Source organism: Cyrtonyx montezumae, unplaced genomic scaffold (genome assembly GCF_038088225.1).
Source record: "Cyrtonyx montezumae isolate F1298 unplaced genomic scaffold, pur_monq_1.0 scaffold_10, whole genome shotgun sequence".
In the NCBI taxonomy this organism is placed as follows: Eukaryota; Metazoa; Chordata; class Aves; order Galliformes; family Odontophoridae; genus Cyrtonyx; species Cyrtonyx montezumae.
This window is the reverse complement of record NW_027071826.1, coordinates 7,214,370-7,236,837: the sequence shown is the minus strand read 5'-3', so window position 1 is coordinate 7,236,837 and position 22,468 is coordinate 7,214,370. Positions and strand designations below refer to the sequence as shown.

The window sequence follows — 22,468 nt, the reverse complement described above, 5'->3', positions numbered from 1 at the left end:
CCACTGAGCTCATTCCTGCTTTTCCTTCCATATTAGGCAGACCCCTAAGTGTCGTGCCCTTCGCAGAGCTAACATGATCTCCAGATAGCAGCAGATGGCACTCGACGGCTTGTGCTGTGTCCGCGACGCCTCGTGCATGCATCACCCTTCTCCAGGCTTCAATTCCTTCACCTTACATTGCGCTTACATTGCCACCTCATCCCTTCTGGGTACCACTGCTGGAACATGCCTTGCCTTGTGTTTGGAGATAGCTGCTTGCTACCTGCTGATGCACGCTCCAAAGGATCACTTGGAGCAAGCTACTGGTGCTGCAAAGAAATGGTCCCAACCATCCCCTTGCCCAGTGGCCTCCCTGTGACCAAGCTCTGAAATAGACAGCAGAATGACCAACAAATGACATCTACACTTTGTTCTCCTTGGCCTCTGCTGAAGCCTCCTCCTCCCTCCCACGCCATTGGGCTGTGCTGGGGTGAGATCATTGCACACCCACCTGTGCTCGCAGTGCTCAATATGATGAGCACGATGATCTCGTTGTGTGGTGGCTTTCTTCAGTACAAATCTTGTGCTGATTTACCATGTCCTGAGATCAGTAGGATTTTGAGCCATCGCAAGAGTTCAAAATACTTGGGCAACATATTTATCCGAGTGTGTGGCTTCAGCACTTAGCATGTTCTGCAGTCTATAAGCACAGAGTTTTCACCTCTTTCTGGCAGAAGGAACAGCCTGGCCATCACCTTCGTGTGATTAATGTAAGCAAGTGTTAAGTGCAGGCAGAAATGGGACAATTCCTTGCTCGTGCAAACCCATCAACCCAGTGGTCGGTCTGGGTCAGGAGAGATGATTTATTTTCTGGTGGGCAGATAGATAAAATGTGCTTTAATGCACACAGAAGTGACTTAACCACAGGTATGCAAAAACAAGGGGTTGATTTCACGTGGCTGATTCCTACAGATGAATCCATCATTTTGGCACTTGGTATAAACCAGAAGATTGGAAACAATGGCTGTGCTTGATAACAAAGAGTAGATTACATGGGTCACCTTCTCGGGCTGAAATACACCCTCTGCCTTTGTGGAGTGCCTTTATTACCCAGCTGCTCAGGGACCCATTCCTACACCAGGACCACGCAAAGACCAAGGGCAAAGCTCCCTGTGCCTCCTTGCAGACCCTTCCAGCCCTCACCTACCTCTGAATTTGCACACAGGACTTTTGCCCTCCATACCTATTTCTTTAGAGGCCAGGCAGAGTTTCACCACAACTCTCTGTCTTCCCCCAATGTTGGGGAATGTTGGCGGCACCCCGAGGTCTGCCAGCCTGGTGAGAATCGTAGAATCACAGATAATGCTGGGAAAACCAGAAGGATCATCTGGGTCCAAACATCAACCTGTGTCCTTTCAGGGATCTCTGACCACATCACACTTAGTGCCTGCAAGGACACCTTCAAGGAGGAATAAACTTGAATCTGGGACAGTGCTCAGACATTTACGCCTTCCCCTCCGGTGGCAGAGCAGCCCTTCCAGCTAAGGGGAGAAGGTGTGCACTTAGCTCATAAAAATAAATAGTGTTCTCTACTGCATTCCTGGACGTAATGTTTGCAGATCTGATATTCACTTGTGCCGCTCCGGCAAGCATTAGTTGGCTCAAATACTAAATATTTACATAGCATGTGTCACGTGCAGGCTGTGAGGAGGGAAAGCATCATTGCTCCCACTTACAGGGGAGTTAAGTGACTTGTCCATGGCTGCTCTGCAAAGACCCCCGGCAGGACCTACAAGTGAGCAGAGCCCTGGGCACAGAGTGATCTCTTCCTCAGGGATTTGGGAGCTCTTGTTTTAGGGAAAAACACTCCCTGGCACTGGGAAAGGTGCAATAGGGAACTCAATGTGGGCAAATCATGTCCTCTGTGGAAAATGAAGCCTCCTCATGCACTGTGGGGGCATCGCAGAGCTGTGTGGCTTAATTTCACACGGGACGTGGTGTCAGAGCGTTTGAAGCAGCAGCAGCTGCCCCTAACTCCAGAAATGTCCCGGGCTTCTCAGAAAACTCATCTCTTCCCACTGGCGTGGCAAACAAACCATTGCTCTTTCTGTTGACAACAAGCCATAAATTACCCTGTTATATAAAAGGGACCGGCAGCCCAGAGAGCTGCGGCCAGGCCAGCGAGCAGGGGGCTCACTTCATCTGGGGGGGGCAAAACCCTGCGTTTAGGGGAGGTACCCCCAGTTTACCCAGCAGCACGCTGCCTTGCTGCAGGCTTCTGCAGTAAAGGTCGCGTAGATGGCTTGAGAACAGCTCACCCCACTCGCTGCATGTCATGCGAATGCAGCCGAAAGTCTCCCAGGACTGGTTGTCTCCTGCATGTTTATTTTATTCAGTGGTATCATGTCAGTGTGTCTGCCTAAATATAGCTTCTGTGAAGAGCATTTCTAAGTTTCCTGTTACAGTTTCACTCGCAGTTACCTTACAGTAAATGGAGGAAAATCAATGTAAGCTCCATTACGCCCTGCGTCTAAATGTGCCTTGCTGGAAATTCTGCCCGGATTGATTCTCTTCCCGTGGAAACCGTGTGCCCTGTCTGCCTGCCTCCCTCTCCCTTCTCCTTTATTTATTCATTTTTGGTTGGAATAAGCCACAACTTTATCGTTTCGAACCCCTTGCTCTCCTTTGTCTGACGTGCCCTGCAGATGAGCCGCTCAGCGGAACTGACAGTGCAGAAACCATGCAGTCCCTGGGCAGAGTTGCCACTGTAAAGCCCAGATTAATTGACTTCACGTGGCATTTGGACATGACCATATCGGCAGCTTATACCGAGTAAATTGAGCAGAAGGGTCAAATTCAAGGTAATCTCTGAATAGCAAACATTAGCCCGGAGATTGCTTTTGTCCTTTACAGCCTAGATGATCCCACAAGTAGCGAGAAAATGATTGCTTTAAAAATGTATTCCCTTTGTGGTGTTTAAACACAGCTCTTTTACCCGTCCCTTCCAGTGGCATGGATCTACAGCTACGCAACAAAAATACTATTATCATATCCCCGCGGTGTCGGTGTCAGTCAGTCTCCAGTAAACAATCATGACTATAAAATGATCCAACAGATGTTCTGCTGGAGAGGAGTAGTCTGAAATAGAAAGTCTAAAAATACACTGGCAGGACCAAATCACACCCTCACTCTGCTGCCAGGCTCTGCCATTTCGGGTCCACAGTTGGCTCCTGGGTCCCCAAATGTAGGCAGAGTTGCAGCCGCCAGCACGTGGGGGGACGTGGCCAATGGGGCCAGCACTGGCCACCCAAAGGGCCGTCCTGATCCTAAGCCTGTGCCGATGAGATTTAGTGCTGCCCCTCAAATAGCTCTGTAACCCAACACAAGGACTCTGCCAGCGCTAATGGACTTCCAGAAACGGTGTATATTGGTGTGTATGTTTAAAAGCTTGGATTGTGGGATGTAATTCTCAGAGGGGTGCTGTTGGTACGTGTGAAAAGCGAAGCAAAATGTCTCAGCTGACGTAGGGAAGTGGGATGGGTTATGGTGGAGGAAGAGCAAGGCACGGCCTCAAGGAGCAAAGAACAGCACCTAGGTGATGCTGCTGGGGAGCTGGGGCTGGACCTGGGGGTCCTGCACTCCTGCTGTGCTTGTCCAGCCCCTGGTAGAGCAGAGATACTTTATCAAGAGATATTTTTTTCATTATTGTTATTTTTTTCCTCATTTTTACAGCCTGGGGATGAGCCAAAAGGATAGCACAGAGCCCACAGGGGTTAAGAAGTAGCTCTGCATACCCACATCGATGAAAACCTGGAGACAAACGCAGGGTTATGTTGTACTTCTTTGAAAGGAGAGACCTAGAATGTGTACTGGGGACATCCAGTCTGCAGAGAAGAGGGCTGCAGGCAGGAGGGCCCCAAAGAGGGACCCTACAGACCATCACCAACAGGTCCCAGGGGCAGTCAGTGAGGAGCAGGTGACAGTGCTCCTTTTGGCCTCCGCTTGTGCTATCTCAGGCTCTGATCCTATCAGACCTTGTAAGCCAAACAAGACGAGGCCACAGCAGCAGCTGGCTGGTAGACTTCCAGGAAAAAGCAGCGAGCAGCCAGTGCAGTGCTGCCTTAGAAACCAGGCATTGCCCAGCCCAGCTCAGGGCACTGGCTGAACCATGGGATGCCATCTCTGTGGGGCAGCACAAGAGCGGCCAAAGCTGTGGGGAGGTGGCTTTGTGAGGGAGAGCTCTGCAAGACGTGACCCAGAGGGTCCTGAGGACTCATCCATCCAACGCCTTCCCGAGGTGCTGCCCGGGATGCCATCTTCCTCTGGGAAACAATACATCCAGAGGATGTTAAAGAATATTAGCTGGTGTGCTTTGTCATCTGAGATGACACACACTTCTCTAATTTATCACTGATTTAATTCTTGCTCCCTGTGCTGCTTTTTTTTTTTCTTTTCTAGTTTCACTGAGGCTTCAGGCTGAACTCATTCACTCCAGAGGAATTCATATTGCTTCAGCTTCCCAACACAGCTATTAAGGTTTATTTTAAACACTTTGGTTTATCAAAGCAATTTTCTCAGCATTCCAGAGTGCTGTCATTTTTTATTTAATTTTCTTTTTTTTTCCACTGTTATTTGCAATGCATTAGGTGCAGTGAAAGTGTTTCACAATCCCATTTGCTTTCAAAACCCTTTCTACCAAACCCTGCAAGGAGGATATAATTCATTTGGTGGAGAAGAAGCACCGGCCCCCAGGTGCAGTGTGTGCAAAGGAGCTCAGACACGTGTGGGTTTTGCTAAAATGAAGCGTGTCACTGCCCTGCAGAAGCTGCTGGCTTTGTGCAGCTCCTTTTAAAGCCATAAAATACACTGATGCTTTTAAATGAACTCTCACCTGGCAAATGACTCCTCCGTGAGCTGATGTTCACAACCGTATCGTGTCCTCATCAGCTGAGCAAATGCACGTGCAAATTCGCTGGAGCACAGCACCTGAAAGGGAAGAGCAGAAGGGAAGACATTTCTGCAGGTGGGAAGGGTTTGCAGGATAGATTTGATGCACCAGCTCTGCAGGTGGGTCTCGTAATGAGGGCACCCTGCTGTGCTGCAGCCCTGTCTGAGCTGTGCAGGGCAGGATTTGGGAAGCTGATCCGCAGCCGCTGCGGACTCACGGCCGCGATGCAGTTTGCAGCCACACGCACACCAGGTTGTGAATTTTCACTTCTGAAAATGAGGTCAGATCTCAGGTGCCAAACGTGGCATTACAAGTCTAATTTTAGGCTCGTGGCTTCTGAAAGCATTCCCTGTGCGTGCTCAGCTCTGCACAGCTTCTGCAGGCTGGCGGGGAAATTTGCATCGGGGAGGTTTTGCTGCCTGCAAAAAGCCAAAATCAGTGATTTGTTTCTCAGCACAGTTTCGGGGCTGAACCCGCAGAGATCCATGCACCGAAACTGCATGTATAGACAGCCCCAAGCCCCAGCCTGCAGGCAGAGGGTCGGGGTGAGATGCACGAGGTGCTGCTGGACACGGTGTCTGAGCTGGGGACTGCAGAAGAGGAAGGTGGGAGCAGGGACGGATGGGGGAGGCTGCGGTGAAGGAGGGGTGACCACTCCCCGCCCCGATCACGCCCAGAACTGATGTGACCCCTGGGTTATCTGAGGATGCAGATCAGCTAAGTTCTTGTTTGCGAAGGACAGTTCTCTTACAGTGGTGTGAGTTATCTGAGACGCCGGCTTTATGCATGAAAATACAATACTTTGAGCTCCTCAATGCAAAGGACTGCGATGTGATAGTGAGATACATATTATAGGCTCCTAAATCATGTCTACAGCACTGATTACAAATTCCCGTAGTCCTGCCTCAGCATGCACCGGGATCAGGGTCAGACCTGGAAAAGATGCCTTGCAGATGGACGATTCGAGTGCTCCAAATTCCTGCGTGGAATCCTCTGGGAGAGGACTTTGCTTACGTGCTGCCTTCGTTTTCCCTCTCCCCTCCAGCTCTGGCAGATGTGTGGGACGCAGCGTGGTCCTGGGGATGGATGTAGAGCTGTGCTACATCCTGGGCTGACCTTCAGACGATGTGTTTTTAATGTCATCTTTATACATAAATGGCAGTGTTGCTGTGCTGTAAGCTCTGCTCCTGTGCAATCAGTGGGATGTCTGAGGCTACTGCTCTGAGAGGATCCAGGGAGGTGCCACAGAAGTGCAGCAACTTCTTGAGCCCTCCCACACGGACACCAACACCGTGCACAGGGATTGTTTTCAGCAGCTCTGCTTCCCAAGACGAATCAGAAAAGGGAAGCAAAGTGCTTCTATCTGAATGTAGTGACTTTAGGATAAAAACTCTTCATCTCTCCAAGAAAATCCTAAGCACTTGAGGCTCCACACTGCCCTTCTTTAAAGAAGACCCAATAGGAGTGCTGGGGATGACTGTAGATAGGGAAGCTAATTAGTTTGCAGCCGTAGTTTGCAGCCCACGGCTGCGAATATGAAAGGTGGGGAGAAGTTGGTTGTTTTACCTGATTCTGCAGCTCTAAAGAGGAAATAATGGCCATGCATTGTAACCAGGAAGCACTGGGGTAGCCCCGAGCCGGGGCTGCTGATCAGCAGCCGTGTTAGGGCAGGAAGACAACATCTCATTGCAGGCGGTCACTAACAGAGCTGGAGACACACTCCAGGACAGAAGAAGGGTCCTGGGGGAAGAGCAGAGGTGAGTGTGCTCCTGAAGGGAGAAAACAGATTGCCCAAAAGAGGGCTACAAAGATGGAGAAGGGTCTGGAGCCTGGCAGCACAGCTGGGTTTAACCATGCTGGGCAAAGTCCTGCTGACGGATGGGAGCAAAACAACAGCTTTCGCCTCCCACGCCTGCAACGAGGCTGCACAGAAGGCAAAATATTCCATGATGACAACTTCAGAGCTGAAAGAAATAGGTCTTAGCAGATGCTGATTTGCAGGATAAACAAATCAGTTGGGCTCAGGTTCGTCTCCTCTGCCTCCTCTGACGTTCTTTGTTTCTTGATTTAAAGTGTCAAATACGGCTCTTGTGCCGCACGCGTGACAAAAGCCAGGACAGACCCATAAATCTGCAACCAGAGCATACACCCAGTGCCCCCAGAGGTCTGCTGCTTTTGTCTGTCATCCTCGGGCCTGGAGGAGCTTGGCACTTATGCAGGGCTGCCGTTCCACAAAGCAAAACTCCATTTTCAAAGCTCTAACAGCTTGCAAGTGAAACGATTGCCTTTGATGCTGAGCTCTCCCAGGATTACAGGGCTGTATTAGGTTGTACAAGTAAGCAGATTGAGCTTTGTTAATTTAAACTCCCAGCCTCCAAATTTGAGGGGGGGGGGGGGAGATGGGGAGAGGGAGCAGGGGGTGATGAGGGGAGGCAGATGCTCATCCTGCCCCATCCCATCCCACTGCTCTGCTATTGCTGTCTCAGCACAGGTCCCAGTGCTGCCCCTGGTCCCCATCCATTTAAAATGATGTCCCTTATTAAGGTTCATCTGTGCCGTGATGTGGAGGTGTGGCATTTGGGAACGTGGTTTAGTGGGCATGGTGGCGACAGGTTGACAGTTACACTTGGTGATCCTAGAGGTTTTTTCCAATCTTCTTGATTCTATGATTGTATGACTCTATGGTTTTGGGAAGGAGTGGGACCTGCAAACCAGGGTCAGGTGCTGGGCCCCTCCCTGCTACTGCCCCATCGCTCAGTGCTGGGGCTTTACTTGAGGACTGGAAAGCCCAGGTTCATCAAGGCAGTTAAATGGAAACCACTCGGAAACGAGTTCAGCTGAAAGCAGACAGGGAAATAAATTACTAAGGGATGTCTCCTGAAGACACATGTTCTTTCTGAGAATTTGAGCTTGGGTTTAAAAGGACTTTGCCTCCTTTAGAGGTCTTGGAGAGGTCTGTGGCTCCTCTGACTTCCAGGTTTAGATGGAGACATAATTCAGCCCTTTTAATAATTAAAAGGCATTTGAGTCTCCTTAGTCCAGAGGAGCAGATAAGCAGCTTTCTGAGCACTAAAACTCAGGCTGGTTTTATAAGGAGCATTAGTGCCATGGTCTTTCAGTGCTCAGTAATAGGAATATTACTGTACAGAGAGGCTTAGAGGAACCATCTAACATTCGATCTTTTGGTATTTATGTTTTTTGTTTTTTAAACATCACTGCCACTCCACGTGGATGCTGCTGTGTGCACCCAAGCCAGGGAAGGGAAGCCAGGAGTTGGGACTCGTCGATCCTTGTGGGTCCCTTCCAGCTCAAGATATTCTATGAGGATAAATAGCTGAGCACAATGGGGCTGTGTGCGATGTGTTCATCTCTGCTCGGTGGGGTTGGGCTCTCCAACAACATCCTTAAGCCCATCCTGGAGCTGCCATCCCCCATGCAGTGGGCGGTGGCTGGAGCCCCGTGCTGGGCAGGCACTTGCATCAGCCCCATTTCTAAAAATAGGCAGGGAGCTGTGCCATGGGCTGCGTGCTGCCGGAGCCAGGCTTGTTTCACATTGCTGCAGTGCTGGGACTCCAGCCTACAGCATGAGGGCAGTGTGATGGGCGCCTTCATTAGGTCCAGAGCCGTAAAGAGCAGGATCGGGAAGGTCTCAGTTTCTTTATCTCCTGTAAGAAGGTTTGTGCCATAAGATGATACTTTGCTGCAGGGCAGTCTGGTCAAGTGGAAATCAACACTGGCTAAGTAAAGGCTGATCATCCCGCTTAGAGACTTGAATTAAAAAGCTTTGCCAATCGGCTTTGATTGATAGAAAAAGGACGATCAGCCATGGGGCTGTGGGAAGCAGGACCATCCCCTCCATTTTTTTGCTTCTTTTTGTGTTCGCTGACACCTCCCATTAATCTGGCTGGGAGCTGAGCTATATTGGTAACTGCAGGGTATTTACACATCGCTTTTGCCAGCAAGAAGAAAAAGCTGCCCATTAGTGTCCATCTAGGAGCTAAATCCTCTGCTGGAGGAGCTGTCACTGCTCTGACAAATAGAACCGTTAATGTTGCTCAGTGCCTGGGCTGAAAGCCCCTGGAATCAGCCCTTACTCCTTGGTTATATCAGTATTATTTTGTCTGTGCTCATTTAGGCCCCAGGGATCAGAGCAGCAGAAGGCACAAAGCCAAGCAAAGGCAGCAGGGCCTCCCCCAGCCCTCGTTCCCCCAGACTCACTTTCTTCTCAGAGTGGTGATGCAATGGCACGGGCTGCCCAGGGAGTGGTGGGGTCACCGTCCCTGGAGGCATTTGAGAACTGTGGAGATGTGGCACTGAGATCACAGTCGGTGGGTATGGGTTGGGGTTGGACTGGATGACCCTAGTGGTCTTTTCCAGCCTTAACGATTCGAACTGCTCTGGCCTGGCTGGGGGCCCATCACAGCCCCTCCCTGCTCTGTAGAGGCAGCATGCAGGGCTGTCCCTCACCCTCATGCTGAATAGGAAAGGAGGGTTTGAAATACCTCGTGTCAGGTTTTCCCGATCCCATTGCCAAAGAAACACCCTGAAAGTGCAGGGTGGGATTGGGGAGCCTGAAGGAAGAGAGGTTACGAAAGGAGCCGTGGGTTATCGGAGTGAGTGCATTCCTGCAGGGCAGGGCAGCCAGGGTTGCTTTTGGAAAGCCCGGGAGGTGTTTGCACAGCACCCACTGCTCGTCCCAAGAACATTTCTTAAATTGTTTCTAGCACTTTGGAGTTCTTGATTGTGCCCTGTCTGGTTATTTTGCATGAGCAAAAGCGCTTTGGAGGTGGCCTCCATCATGATTACAGCAATGTTCCTCTCCGGTATAATGATCTAATCAAGTTAAAGTTGCTGTTAAATGCTCTATTCCTCACACCCCCACCCAGCACTCAACCCCAGGGGACACAAGAGGAGCACAGGAGCTTTTATTTAAGTCAGGTTGGGGCACGAGGGAAGCTGCTCCTTGCCGTCCCCGCATCATAAAATCATTAAGCTTGGAAAAGACTGCTAAGATCATCAGTCCAACCCCGAACCCACCCCCACCGACCACATCCCTCAGTGCCACATCTCCACGGTTCTTGGATGCCTTCGGGGATGGTGCCCCATCTCCTCCCTGTGCAGCTGTGCCACTGCATCACCACACTTTCTGAGAGGCGATTTGTCTGAATATCCAACCTGAACCTCGTGAGCAGCGTGAGGCCGTTACCTCTTACCCTATCGCTGTTACCTGAGAGAAGAGGCCGACCACCCAGGGCAGCCCATTTTCTTCAGAGCACAGCATCCAAAAAGGTTTTCAGAGCAACGCTGCTTTTGAATGTTTTATTAGTGACCAAAGCCAGCACAGGATATTGCATTGTCCAGCAGGAAAGCAATGCAGGGCAGGGTTTATAAGCGCAGGGCTGTACTTCCAGTTCTGAGGCAGGCCAGAGAGCTCCGAGCACCGCAAATCTGGGCCATTTAACTCCGTACTGACTTCTGCTGCTGCCTCGTAATTTATCTGGAGAGCAGTTAAAGCCCTTGTAAAAATGTGTTCCTGATTACAGAATGAGACAGGCTCTCAAGAAGTACACAGTTCCAGGAGTCGAGGAGTAAGTTCTGCAGAAGGATTTATATGAACGTGGTTTTGCTTTATATCAAGCAAAACCCCGTGTAATCCAATGCAAACGAACGCTGCCACTGGAAACCTGCTGCAAACCCCGTGGCAGGCAGCTGCATCCTCCTTTAAACCAAACGTGAGGGGGGCCGGGCGCAGCAACTCCTCTTCGGAGAAGCTGAGCGAGGAGGGGATGGACTCAGCACCACTGAGGAGATGAGACCATCCCACCCCGTGTCCCTAATCGGGAACAGCGAGGCCTTATCCCGATCCCTCCAGAACTGCTGTGTGCTGCAGGCGCTGCCTCCGAGCGGCTTCAAACAAGCGTGCTAATCTGCAGCAGCCTGCCAAGGGGGACCGAAGGAGCGGGCGGCACAGCGGGAGCCGCGCGCGCAGACTTTTATGGCCACAAAGGCCAAGTCGCACCTGCTGACGGTTGTGAATAGACTTGCAGACAGCACCAGGTGTGCCGTTTCAACAGATTTCACAACTGGGCGTGCCTTTCATCTAGCTATCTATAGAGCTACGGCCAGGGGATGAAGCCTGCTCGGCAATTGTCCTAATTTAGCAAAAATCCTCTTCGGCCGGTGGGCCGCCCTGCACGGTCCGCGCGTGTTTCAGGAGCAATTATATCGGTTGCCCTTGGGCTGGCCCCAGCCCTGCGGGGAGTTGGGGCACGCTGCCTTTGTCCATTGGCGGGGAGGGATGGAAATGAGGCAGCGGGCGAAAAGGCGAGCGGCTGCCGGCGGGGAGCAGCCCTGCAGCCGGGGCACGGGAGTCATCGTTCAGGAATGGTGCTCGTAGGTGTTGCAGAAACACGGCAAGAAAGAACAGAAATAAACAGCATCCGCGTGCTTGCGAAGTACTGGCCGTGGCTCTTCTGCCATCTCGTAGCAAATCTGATAGCAACTCCACAACCACGACGGTGTAATTTCTAACAAAGCCCGTTTTACCATTTCACTATCTTTAGATTATCTCCATATCCCGAAGCCACACCGGGGAGACACTAAGATTTGGTTATTTTTAAGTATGGCCCGATCGATTGTGCTCAATAAAAGCAAGACGCTGATCTCATAGGGAAGGTGGGATGAGATAAGAGAAAGGGGTTTTGTACTCATTACCTGCAAATGGGGACTCTGCTTCATCCCAAACGCGGGCTCTCCGGGGCCATATGTGTGGTGGCACGTCCGAAGGATGCGTCTGAAGCGCAGACGTGATTTCAAGTTTCCATTAGAAGCACTTTTCTCCTGCCTGGGCTTGGCCGATGTATATCAGATTTGTTCTAATTATGATCTTTGAAATGAGCCCCGACGAAAAAACGTGGGATCTGAATTGCTCTCATTGTATTTTTATATACGTGAATCATCCGCCGTTTGGAAAAAAGTTCAAACCCTTTCTCCTGCGTTTTCAAACCGTCCTAATTACTCATAAAAGATCACCACCAAAATTAACAGGGAAGAAGGAAAAGGGTGAACACACTTTAAACTCCGTCCAATGGACCGCGTCCAGGGGAGGGACGGACTAAGCAGTCTCCTGCTCACAGCAGCAGCAGCGTGGGTGAGATCTGGGAAATCTGGCACTGACCTCAGCCCTCTGCCAACACCGACACTCGTGGGGAGGCAAGGCACTATTAATAACTCATACTGTATTGAGTTTTGAAGGCCTCAGCAGCAATAGGACGCATTACACTAAGCAGCGTAACGATGCGCACCAGTGGACCCCGTGCCCGCAAACACCTTCCAATGTGAATCCATCAGACAGGGAAAATTCATTTCCTTTTCACCATCGCTCAGCCCTCGAGTGTCCACAGACCACGCACAACTCAGTGCTGTTGTGCTGAGCTCTCATGAGAGGTGTCCAACCCCATGGGCTGCCACTGCTCTCTCCAGTCACTTCCCAATGAGCTTTCCTCCCTTCAGCACAGGAGGCGAGCGCTGCTTTTAAAGGCTTTTTATTTAGATTAATTGATTAAGCACCTCTTTAGACCCGCAGCCATTTCGAATCACTTCCCTGCTGCGTTTATTCCAGCTGCTATGTGAAAGTTTGCACGTTCCCATCTTCTAAAAATACTTCGTACCTCCGTAGCCCTACAAGTGCAGATAATGCAGACATCTTAATTAACGCTAACTCCGTGAATAACATAAACAACTCTGTAATTAAACGTCCAGACTTGATTCTCTCTCATTCATGCTATTAACGGTTTCACGTGACAAACAGTCCACATCTAAATCACGCTGGCAGAATAATATACATTTCAATTAGACCGCTTTATTAAATCAAATTGTGTTGCTCAGTATGTCTGTGCAAGCCACGTGGCCTTCAGTGTAAACCGCACAAATGATGATAAAGTCTCTCATTAAAGCACTTCTGAGTGCTGGGTTTCAAGGAGCGTTATCGGAGGGGGAAGTCCCACTCTTCCCATTTTGGCGATAGGGAATCTGAGACCACAGAGAAATCACTTGTCTTAGTCACCTCAGAGTCAAACGAGAAGAATTTGGCCTCTCAGGTCCTGCTCTAGAGGACAAAGTTTGATCTAATTAAGCAAGTATTATCCATAAAGCAAACAAAGAAGCATGTGTTCCTCTAGAAACCCCCATCACTCACCCCCATCGCTGCCACCCAGCCTTCTACTGGGAGCAAACAGAAGCACACAGCCCTACAGCTGGTCTATTGTCAGAATGACATGTTAGCAAAAGGATTTACAGACATGTTTGCTTACGAAATAAAGGTTTGCATGTTCAGAAATGCAAATGTTGTCTCTGGTACAGGAGCTACACAGAGAAAGCTGTTCCCTGAAAGCTGTGCAGAACTCTACACCGTAGTCAGGCTGTCTGTCACTATGAAGCTTTGCTGCCTTCCTCAAAATATTAGGACAAACAGCACTGAGAACTCCAGTGAATACACAGCTGCTGGTATGTACAGCCAACAGCAACAGGCTGGCATAGCAGCTGCACTGAGGCCCTGAGCATCTCTTCAAAACAGTGGTAGAGCAATGCCATGAGCCATGAGATAGGGGAACCAGGCACGTTTCCTTAGCCTTTGACTGAGAACTAATACTTGCCAAATACTGACCCCGGTGAAGCTCATTAGATTTTTGCTAATAATGGATTACTTCAGATTTTACTTCCAAATATATTCTGAGAATTATCTGAAAACCGTAGCTAAGTGAGTTGATGAAGGCAGGCAGACATGCAGTTTTCTGTGCCCACAGAACCAGCAGGAGACCTTCTCTTGAAATCGGGCTGTTCTGATGTTATTTTTTTGGCAGCTTGGGCGCTACGTTATTTTGGAACCACGTGAAGCTGAAGATGACACCCATTGTCTTCGGAAGAGTCTCATCGTAAGCAAACTTCATGGAGTCTTCCAAAGGTATTTCTACAACTTCAATCAGCTCTCCTTCCTCGGGTTGGCCACCTCCTTCCCCCGCTCTCATCTGGTCTGTCACTTCTGCGTAAAACAACGTCTGCCTGGAACCTGTCACACCTACTCCAGACCTGGAAAAAAGCAGAGGAAACTTAGAGACAAAAAGCGGTATCTAGAAACCTGGATCCTTAACTTGGGTCCCTAAGCAGTGCCAAAACCCGTCCGACTCTCTGTTCGTGTCATTTAAAACTTTCAAAAGCAATTTGTTAATGTGGCAATTAAATATGCAGCTTTGAATCGGTTTTGAATACAGTTGCGTACCAAGTACTCTTCAAACTTTGGGATGACGTTAGTGTGAGGGAAGACAAAAAACATGTTCTTAATTGGTGAACAGCTGTTCTGCAAATACTGAAATCAACAGGTTTCTTCAATTCATCCTGGTGAGAACAGGACTGCACCGTGACCCACAGAGATCTACAAACAACTCCTCAGTGTATCTGTGTGCTACCACGCTACATTTGCTTACTTGTTTTTACACAAATATTTAGATTTTTTTACTCTTAAGAAGATTATGTCCATTCACAGCTGGAGTCCTCTGTTCCTGGGCTGGAGAAGTACAATAGAAAGGCAGCTTGAAAGTCTTTCTCTATCCTTCCTGAACTTTAGCCTCGACCCAAATGGACCACTGTAAGCCCGCATCTATCTGAAGTAATTCAGCCTTCCCACTAAATTTGTTGCAGTGGATTTAGTCGAGGATATTTTAAATTATATCATCTTTCTTCAGCTAGACCACTTGCTGTGCATTATACTTCTTATTTGTTAATCCTCTATTTCCTCGAGACTATTTCATTTAGATATTTTTAAATAAGGGATTAGTACATAATCCACTCATTTAGTTCTTCCAAGAAAATATTCACATTGTAATTGCAACTTTGTCATTTCATATGATTACAAGAGACTTTTCGGATTGAAGCTGGATCCAGAGTTCACTGAAGCTCTGAATCAGGCCTTAGGGAAAGCTGAAAATTAGCCTGTTTTATTACACACACCAAGGATCCCAAGTCTTGTAGCAGTGTTATGATCTTAGAGTGCATATCTACACTTAACTCAATCATTGGTCAACTAAGTCTCTGAGCTAATCCAACATCAATGACACTCTATAGCAAGAATCCATTAGATGTCTCAGTTTTCTAAGAACACTGACAATTATCTTGTTTGCACAATTAACAATGATTATTGAAACTGCTTTCTTGCATCAATATACACTTCCTTTTCTAAATGCAGACTAGAGAGTGAAAAAGTGAAGCACCTTCTGCCCTTCTGAGGACTCAGAATGAAGGCTGCTCCTGATTTTGGTCACTGTAATGATGAACCACTGCATTCTTTGTTCTTTTTTTTTTTTTTTTTTGCTCTTTTCCTCCACCTTTTCTGCAGTGAGAAGGCAGAGAGGACTTTCCCCAGTCAACCAGAGAGCCAGCTCTGCTGCTCCCTCTGTACACTGGACATCCAAGTCTTTGCTTTGCTATGATGCCCAAAGTTACAACCAGCTCGAGTGGCGTTTCTCCATGTACACAGGCATATCATTTGCCATGGAAATCAATAACAAATTAGCAACGATACATAATCAAGACAGGACACAGCCACGTGTTCATCCTTTCCTATTTGTTCACTTGCTTCTGCTTGGGTGCAACTGTGCAGTGCGCTATGCATTAAAAACGAGTACAAACTTCCAAGTGAGCTATGAATAAAATCAGTGGGTGCTGTCATTAACATTCACACTATTCTATTCTTTTTGCCCCTGAACAGCACATTTAATGCTTCTAAGACTGCTTAAGGTCCCCTCACTGTTTAGCTGGGTGACTTTGTTGACTAGTGCATTACGTTGTTTATGCACACGTTCACTGACTTACTGCACTGCCTAACTACACGATGAAGGAGCAAAGTGTTTGAATGTATGCTTGGGAAAATGCGTACATGTTTCACTGATGTGGGGACAGAGGGAGGAAAGGAGGGGAAAGGCAAAAGGCAAGAGATTGCTAAAGAGGCTACAATTATGTTTTCGGTGTGCTTTCAGGTTTATTTATTACTAGAAACTTCCTATGCTTTCGCACAATTATTTGCACTTTCTGAGCACTTTAAGGATCTTTCGTGTGTCTTTATGAGTGGTTATATTCCTTTTTCTGCTCCCTTCTTTCTCAATCCTGAGTCTGCGACATATGTTTTTCCTTTCCATACTATTTCACATTACAAATAAAATGCTTTTGGTCTAAAATGAGTTACCTATTAACAGATTACAACTACATTCATTAGCTTAGCATCTGTGAAAATCACAGGGGTCAGCACACCCGAACCGCCAGTGATGAGTTTCGCCCTGGGAAAACCACCCCCCTGACAAAGGTGTCTCCCCTTTTAGAACAAGAGAGATATGGTTTAGGGAAGGGCAAGCAGGGTCTGAGCTCACAGCATTGGCCCTTCATGCTTCAGCCTCACTTGCAGGGTTAGCCCCGAGCTGCCCAGACCGGGCATGGCATGGCTTGTACTGACTCAGACCTATTATGCCTGGCTTCACCTAGCTCACTGTTCCAGATGGATTTTGATGTGTCTGCATTGTGCCTGCCCCTCATTTACCAATGTGGGACAAATGCAAATGATCTATACAAAATGCAGCTATGGTTTCGTGGTCTCTTTATCACGAGGATATTCTGAGTTTATAGTTGTTTCAATTAGCAGCTACATGGCTGACAAAGTCTCTGTCAAACCATTACGGCTTAAGCTCACAAACTCTGTAGCTTCAAGAGAGAGACTTTTAAAAGCCTCTTAGCACTACGCTTTAAGCATTGCTTCAGAGATGATTAGAAACCCCCACCACCTTTGGCAACAGCAAGTCTAAGAATGTAAGCATGTCAAACTAAGGATACCAAAGTGGTGTGGTTCTCATCATAACAATAACTTCAGCTTCAGTTGACTACATCAAAACAAGACTGCACGCTGCTGTCCCACGTTTCACTTTAAGCAAAATGCCCAAACACTGTATTCAAACAATGCTATTCTTTCAAACCTGCGAGCAACGCTGGTAGGCAGCGGCACAGCAGAGATGCAGCTGCTGCAGCATTACTGCAAAGTGCTTCTCCAGCCCTCCTGCACTGGGGTGGCACAAGGCTGCAGTATAGACACTGTCACTCCAGGCTGCCCCTGAAGCATGGCAATGGCTTGATGTAACAGGGAGCTTCTGCTTCAAACCGTGCGTGCCCACGCGTGCACATACGCACACGTCAACATCAGGAGCAGGTCACACCTCAAAGCACACACACAGGATCAGCCTTCTCCTTTTCTCATGTCCAGGTACTCACCTATTCAAAACCATTTTTACATTCAGTATTTTAATTTAAAGGAACAGACAAGCATCTGTGAGAATGCAGGCAGCATTTGATACTGTGCTCCTCTATTGAAATGTGAGGAACAAATAGCTTAATTGAGATTAACCTACTAACTATCAACTAATTAGCTTACTGATAGGCAGTAATTATTAGCTAAATGTCTCATCTTTTAATATTTAATAATATGATTATATGAAGAAACAACACTTAGTATGAAGCAAAACCAGGCTTTTCTGTTTCATCTGGCATAGTTTACGTGAAATCTCTAAATGCAATATAAACTCTTCTAAAAATGGAAGTGATTTGGATGTACAATGAATACGTCACTCATGTTTACAAATAAACAACACAAATCTCTGTTATTCCTGCTGAAATCAAGATCTGCTTAGGCACGCAACATGTACACTGATGAACAGCAGCATGCAGCTCCTATTGTCACTTCTTAAGACCTTTGCACAATTCTGACTTGATAAGCAGCAGGTGCAGGAAAAAAGCAGCAAAGTAATTAACATAAAATTATACTGCATTATGCCATCACCCAACAGGTGTACTAGCAGGTGATCTTTCTAATTATAATGCACTCCAACATTTTCAAGGCCTTTACTCTTTCTACATAATAACCTGTGAATACAAACCATTTTTACCTCACTGCACTGCGACTAATGGCCATGGCACAGTAATTGGAACATCCAATATTAATTCTGTGAATGCTCTTCTTTGTTGTATACTTTTGGAAAAGTTTCAAATGTAGAAAGATTAAAGCAGGTACCATTATTAATATAGGTAGGCTCTTAAACTAATCCATCTGAATGTTTCAGAGGGCTGTGAACCTGCAGGACCTATTGTACCCAATTTATATTCTCTCCAAGCTCTGTGAAAAACTAAAGATGGAAGAAAGGGGGAAGAAGTTGAACCAGAAGCTCTAAGTAGCCTTTCTCCTTATGCTGTAACACATTACTGAAGTTTATAAATATTATTCAAGACAACCAAGCATTTCAAGAACTAGAAAAAACATTACAAGTTCCAATGACAATATTTATGACAACATATTCAGTAACAACAAAACATTCCTTTGCCCCAGTCTTGTAAAGAAACAAGTCTCAAGGAAGATAGCTGGGAGTATTTCAAGCTAAGGAGCTAATTAAAACTTAATTCCACATGGGATTCAAACTGAAAGCTGCTGGGATTCAAGGACAGAAAGAAAATGTTTCATCAAATATACAAGAAAGGCTCGTTCCCTTTTGAAATCTTGCATTCGGGAAAACAAAGCTGGAAGAAATCTCACAGATTAACAGCCTGTGGACAACCATTCTCAAGAAGGCCCAGCATACAATCCCACTGCTGTATGATCCTCATGTCACTGTTGGACTCAATGGTTCCTTTACACCCATTGCATCTCTGCCACTTTCGACTGAGGCCATACACACATCTGCCTAGAACTCAGCACAGCAATAGGTGTCAAAACACTCACAATGGAAAATAAAGCCCACAAGAGTGGATTAGCTGCTGATGGCACAGAAAACAATCTTGCTGTGATGGTAAAACGAGGCTACTTCTATCCTACTTCATGAACATGGTCCTCATGTATGCATGCCAAATAGGATTCTGCTGGGCACGGACCATTTAATATAGTTCAATATTTTGTTTTAGGACTTTCATATTCAAATACTGTGCTGCATTTCAGGCTCTACTTAAGAAAGATGCAGATGGGATGGAAAGAAGGCAGAAGGCAGCAGAAAGAATGATCAGACATTGAGAAAACATGGTCTAAAGAGAAAGGTAAAATCAACTACGATAGCTTTGCATAGACAAAAATAAAATCAAGAGTAGATATGCTCAAGCAAATACATGGAAGGTGCAGATGTATGTCATGTCCGCTGGGAAGAAGGCAATAAATCACAGCCTGGAAATGAAGAGCAGGAAAATGAGACCAGATATGAGGAAAACCTTGCTTATATAAGGACACTTCAGACAGAATGCCTGGAAAGGCTATGAAATGATGTCATTTTAGAGAAAGCACAGATGCATGCTTGTTAGAAATGACATAAATCCAGCTGAGCCTGTTCTTTGGAACAGGAGATCCTCCCAAAATTCCTTCCGATTCCATTTGTCAAGGCTTCTCTCTGAACTGCTGCAACGGATCAATTGATAATATGGAGCAACTATTACACAGATCATTGGGATGACAAATAATAAAAGAATTGTATGACATAACTATTAATGGCATGCATGTACATTCATGTAACACTTTCTGTTAATCTCTTTATATTGACGGTCGCAGCACAAAACAGCATAAACCATTTGGAAAAATCTGTTCCACTTAGAAAAAGCCCTGAAATTCTAATATGTAATATAGCTGTTATGGAAAAAAATGTCCTTAGCAGAGCCTAGAGGGACCAATTATTTCTTCCCTTTGCATCAGATGCTCAAAGATCAAAGAGATGCACCAGCTTGGCTGAAGGAAGAGTAACAGGACACTGCTGACAGCAAGATCATAACATTTTGAATCAAATTTTAATACACAACACAGTAAGTCAAACAAAGAAACTGTAAAAACATCATATTTGATGCTTCGACCTTTTATGTGAATCTGAAAAAGTCAATACTATACAGGATCTTTTGACTTCAGCATGGATCTCCATGGGCAGAAAGCTGTGTCCACATACACAAAGCAAGACTGGGGGATTAACATACTAAGCAAGCATCCTTTGCTGAGTCTCAACACAGAAAGCTCCCATTGTATACTCTCTCTGCAAGTCAGATTGCAATTAAAAACAAACAAAAAGCCTCACAACAACAACATGTAAAAGAAAAAGGCACTGAACAACCAAAAATATATGCAATTTTAGCAGGATGAGAATCGTTACTGAGCCAAACTTCTACACTAACAACTATGGAAATTCGACTGCACTCTTACTTTGAGGGTGTGTGTACAAGTGTATGGATCTGTATGGTACAGCCCACCAGCGTAACCCAACGTATGAAATGCTGTAGGACAGTTTTTTCTCATAAATCTGGAAGGCACTTTTTCTTCCAGCAGAACAACCCTTGATCTAGTGTCAAGGAGTTGTAAGACACAGCTCCTGTGATTCAACCCCTCCCCTCAACAGAAGCACTGCTTGTTAATCCAGCAGGAAATAACATTTGCCAGGATTGACAGCTGTGGATTTGTATTCAATTCCCAAATTAAAAACCAATGACAAGGCCTGGTTCAATGGAGATGTCAAGCACAATGAAGAAAAGAAAAAGCCTGCAGCATTCTCTGTAAAATAAAAACATAGATTTTGGATACTAAAAGCTGGGAAGGAGATATAATGGGATTAAAGCAGTGTGCAGAGTATCTCATGAGTTTTTATTTTCATTTTCTTGAAACAACTCACATTTTGTATTTTTCTTCTTCATAATTATTTATAATACACATGAGAATCTATTTCAATAGTCATTTAACAAATGTCATGTAAAACCTTGGCTGTTAAATCATCAAAATCTTCATAGATGACATTAATTACCATACCATTCAAAGAAGTGTTAATTGTGCCCTAAATATAACAACAAAAGTTCTCATGCTTCCACAAAGTCAAACAATTGGAAAATCAGAGCCCTCTGCGGGCAGCTTATATCAGAATAGTAAGAATCAGAAGTAGAAAAAGACTGACCCAGGAAAGCCAGGCATTTTTCTAGCACTGTAACAAACTGCTCTTAAGAGCTCGATAACAGCTCCAACACATCACGTAAGTAAGGGAACAGGGAGCATTAATTCACATTCAAGCCACTGCAGAAATTGGTGACACAAGAAAGACACTTGCTGTTATTTACCTGTAAGAAGTGATCTTCTTTAGGTTTGTAACGGGAACACGATAGCCACACTCTTCTAAGATCTCCTCACAGGCAGTTTCTTCTAAAGAAAGGTGTGGCTTGTCTACGATGCCAGCACAGAGTTCGTAAGTCACTCCTACCACAGCAGGCAAGGGATCCTCTAGGTGGGAGAAACTCTCCTTGTCCTGGTTCTGAAAGAGCTGAGGATGATGCCTCTCTACTTCACACATGTAAACGGCTGAAAACAAACAGACAAACACATAAGGAAAAGAAACAAGAGGCTTCTTTGAATTTATTCGTATTCAAAGGAAAAAATATACATAGACTACACAAATTTGGTGCGAAGATATAATCATGAGAGCATCTGAAAGCAGTGAGTATGGTAGCTGTGCTACCTATCAAAATTATGACACATTGAAAATAGAACTTTAGAGAGTAAAGGCTCTTCTCCCACCTCTGTAAATTTATTCTTTGAGCTCTATTTGTGCCTTTATCGCTTGGGATGAGTCCATGCACATGAAGAAGGAAGCTAGCTCGTCCAAGTCTACACCCCAGAAGCTTCTAACAGCTTCCATTTGTTAGGCAATGTGGCTATCAGGATTTAATATAAACTTCATAGATATCTCGCAGGAAAGTTGGGTTGCACATAATGTACCATGTGCACAGTGATGAGTCTTTCAGCCTGTCAACTCAGCTGTTATTTAGAAAGGGTATGAAAAGCATGTATGTTTGTTTGAAGAAAAAAAAAATCCTCTTTTGAACATATAGTTCCTCGCACAGATTCCTGTGTGCAGATTGAAAAACACTTCTTGAACTAATCTACAAACAGCTGCCACAGCAATGCACTCCTACAGAAAGTGCCACATTTTAGTCCTCATTTAAGCAAAACCTCTCACAGATGTCAAGTGCAATTCTGTCTGAGTAAAAACTGCAGGAATGGATGTAAACACAAAAAATCATTGTTGACAATTCCAGGTCACTGTAACTTTTATTCACCCATGCAATTCCACCCGAATCTTTATTGAAATTTCACGTCAATCTCCTTGCTTTTCATGGGCAGTTACTGTGAAGGTGCTACAAAACACCTCGGATAAAACTACATTAAAACTTGAAATGATCTTTATTGCACAAAAATATTTTACACCCATATTTTATGTACCTTTGGTAACCGGGTATTCAAATGAAAACTTGATCTCCCTTCCTAAATCTTACAGAGCTGGCATATAAAAGATCTCAAGTTCAGTAGGCAGCCTTTTGTTCTTTAAATTAGCTCATTATTAGCTCATTTATTAGCTCATTATTTCTTAAGACTGATACACAACAAAATCTCTAAAGAAATGTTGGAGCGTAAAAATAAATTACCACGGTGTTGACTTCCCAAGTGCTTTCTAT

The 22,468-nt window shown here is 46.0% G+C and overlaps 1 protein-coding gene across 1 annotated transcript in view; it reads right to left on the bottom strand.

Moving 5' to 3' along the window:
• Positions 1-12,589: 12,589 nt before the first annotated feature.
• The window catches only part of NUDT14 (nudix hydrolase 14), a 49,288-nt gene continuing 39,409 nt past the window's right edge, over positions 12,590-22,468 (bottom strand). The window contains exons 4-5 of the mRNA XM_065749407.1: positions 21,077-21,314; positions 12,590-14,014 (exon numbers count right to left, since the gene is read on the bottom strand). Of these exons, the coding sequence (XP_065605479.1) occupies positions 13,774-14,014; positions 21,077-21,314 (479 nt within the window). The 3' untranslated portion in view covers positions 12,590-13,773. The remainder of the gene's footprint in view (positions 14,015-21,076; positions 21,315-22,468) is intronic.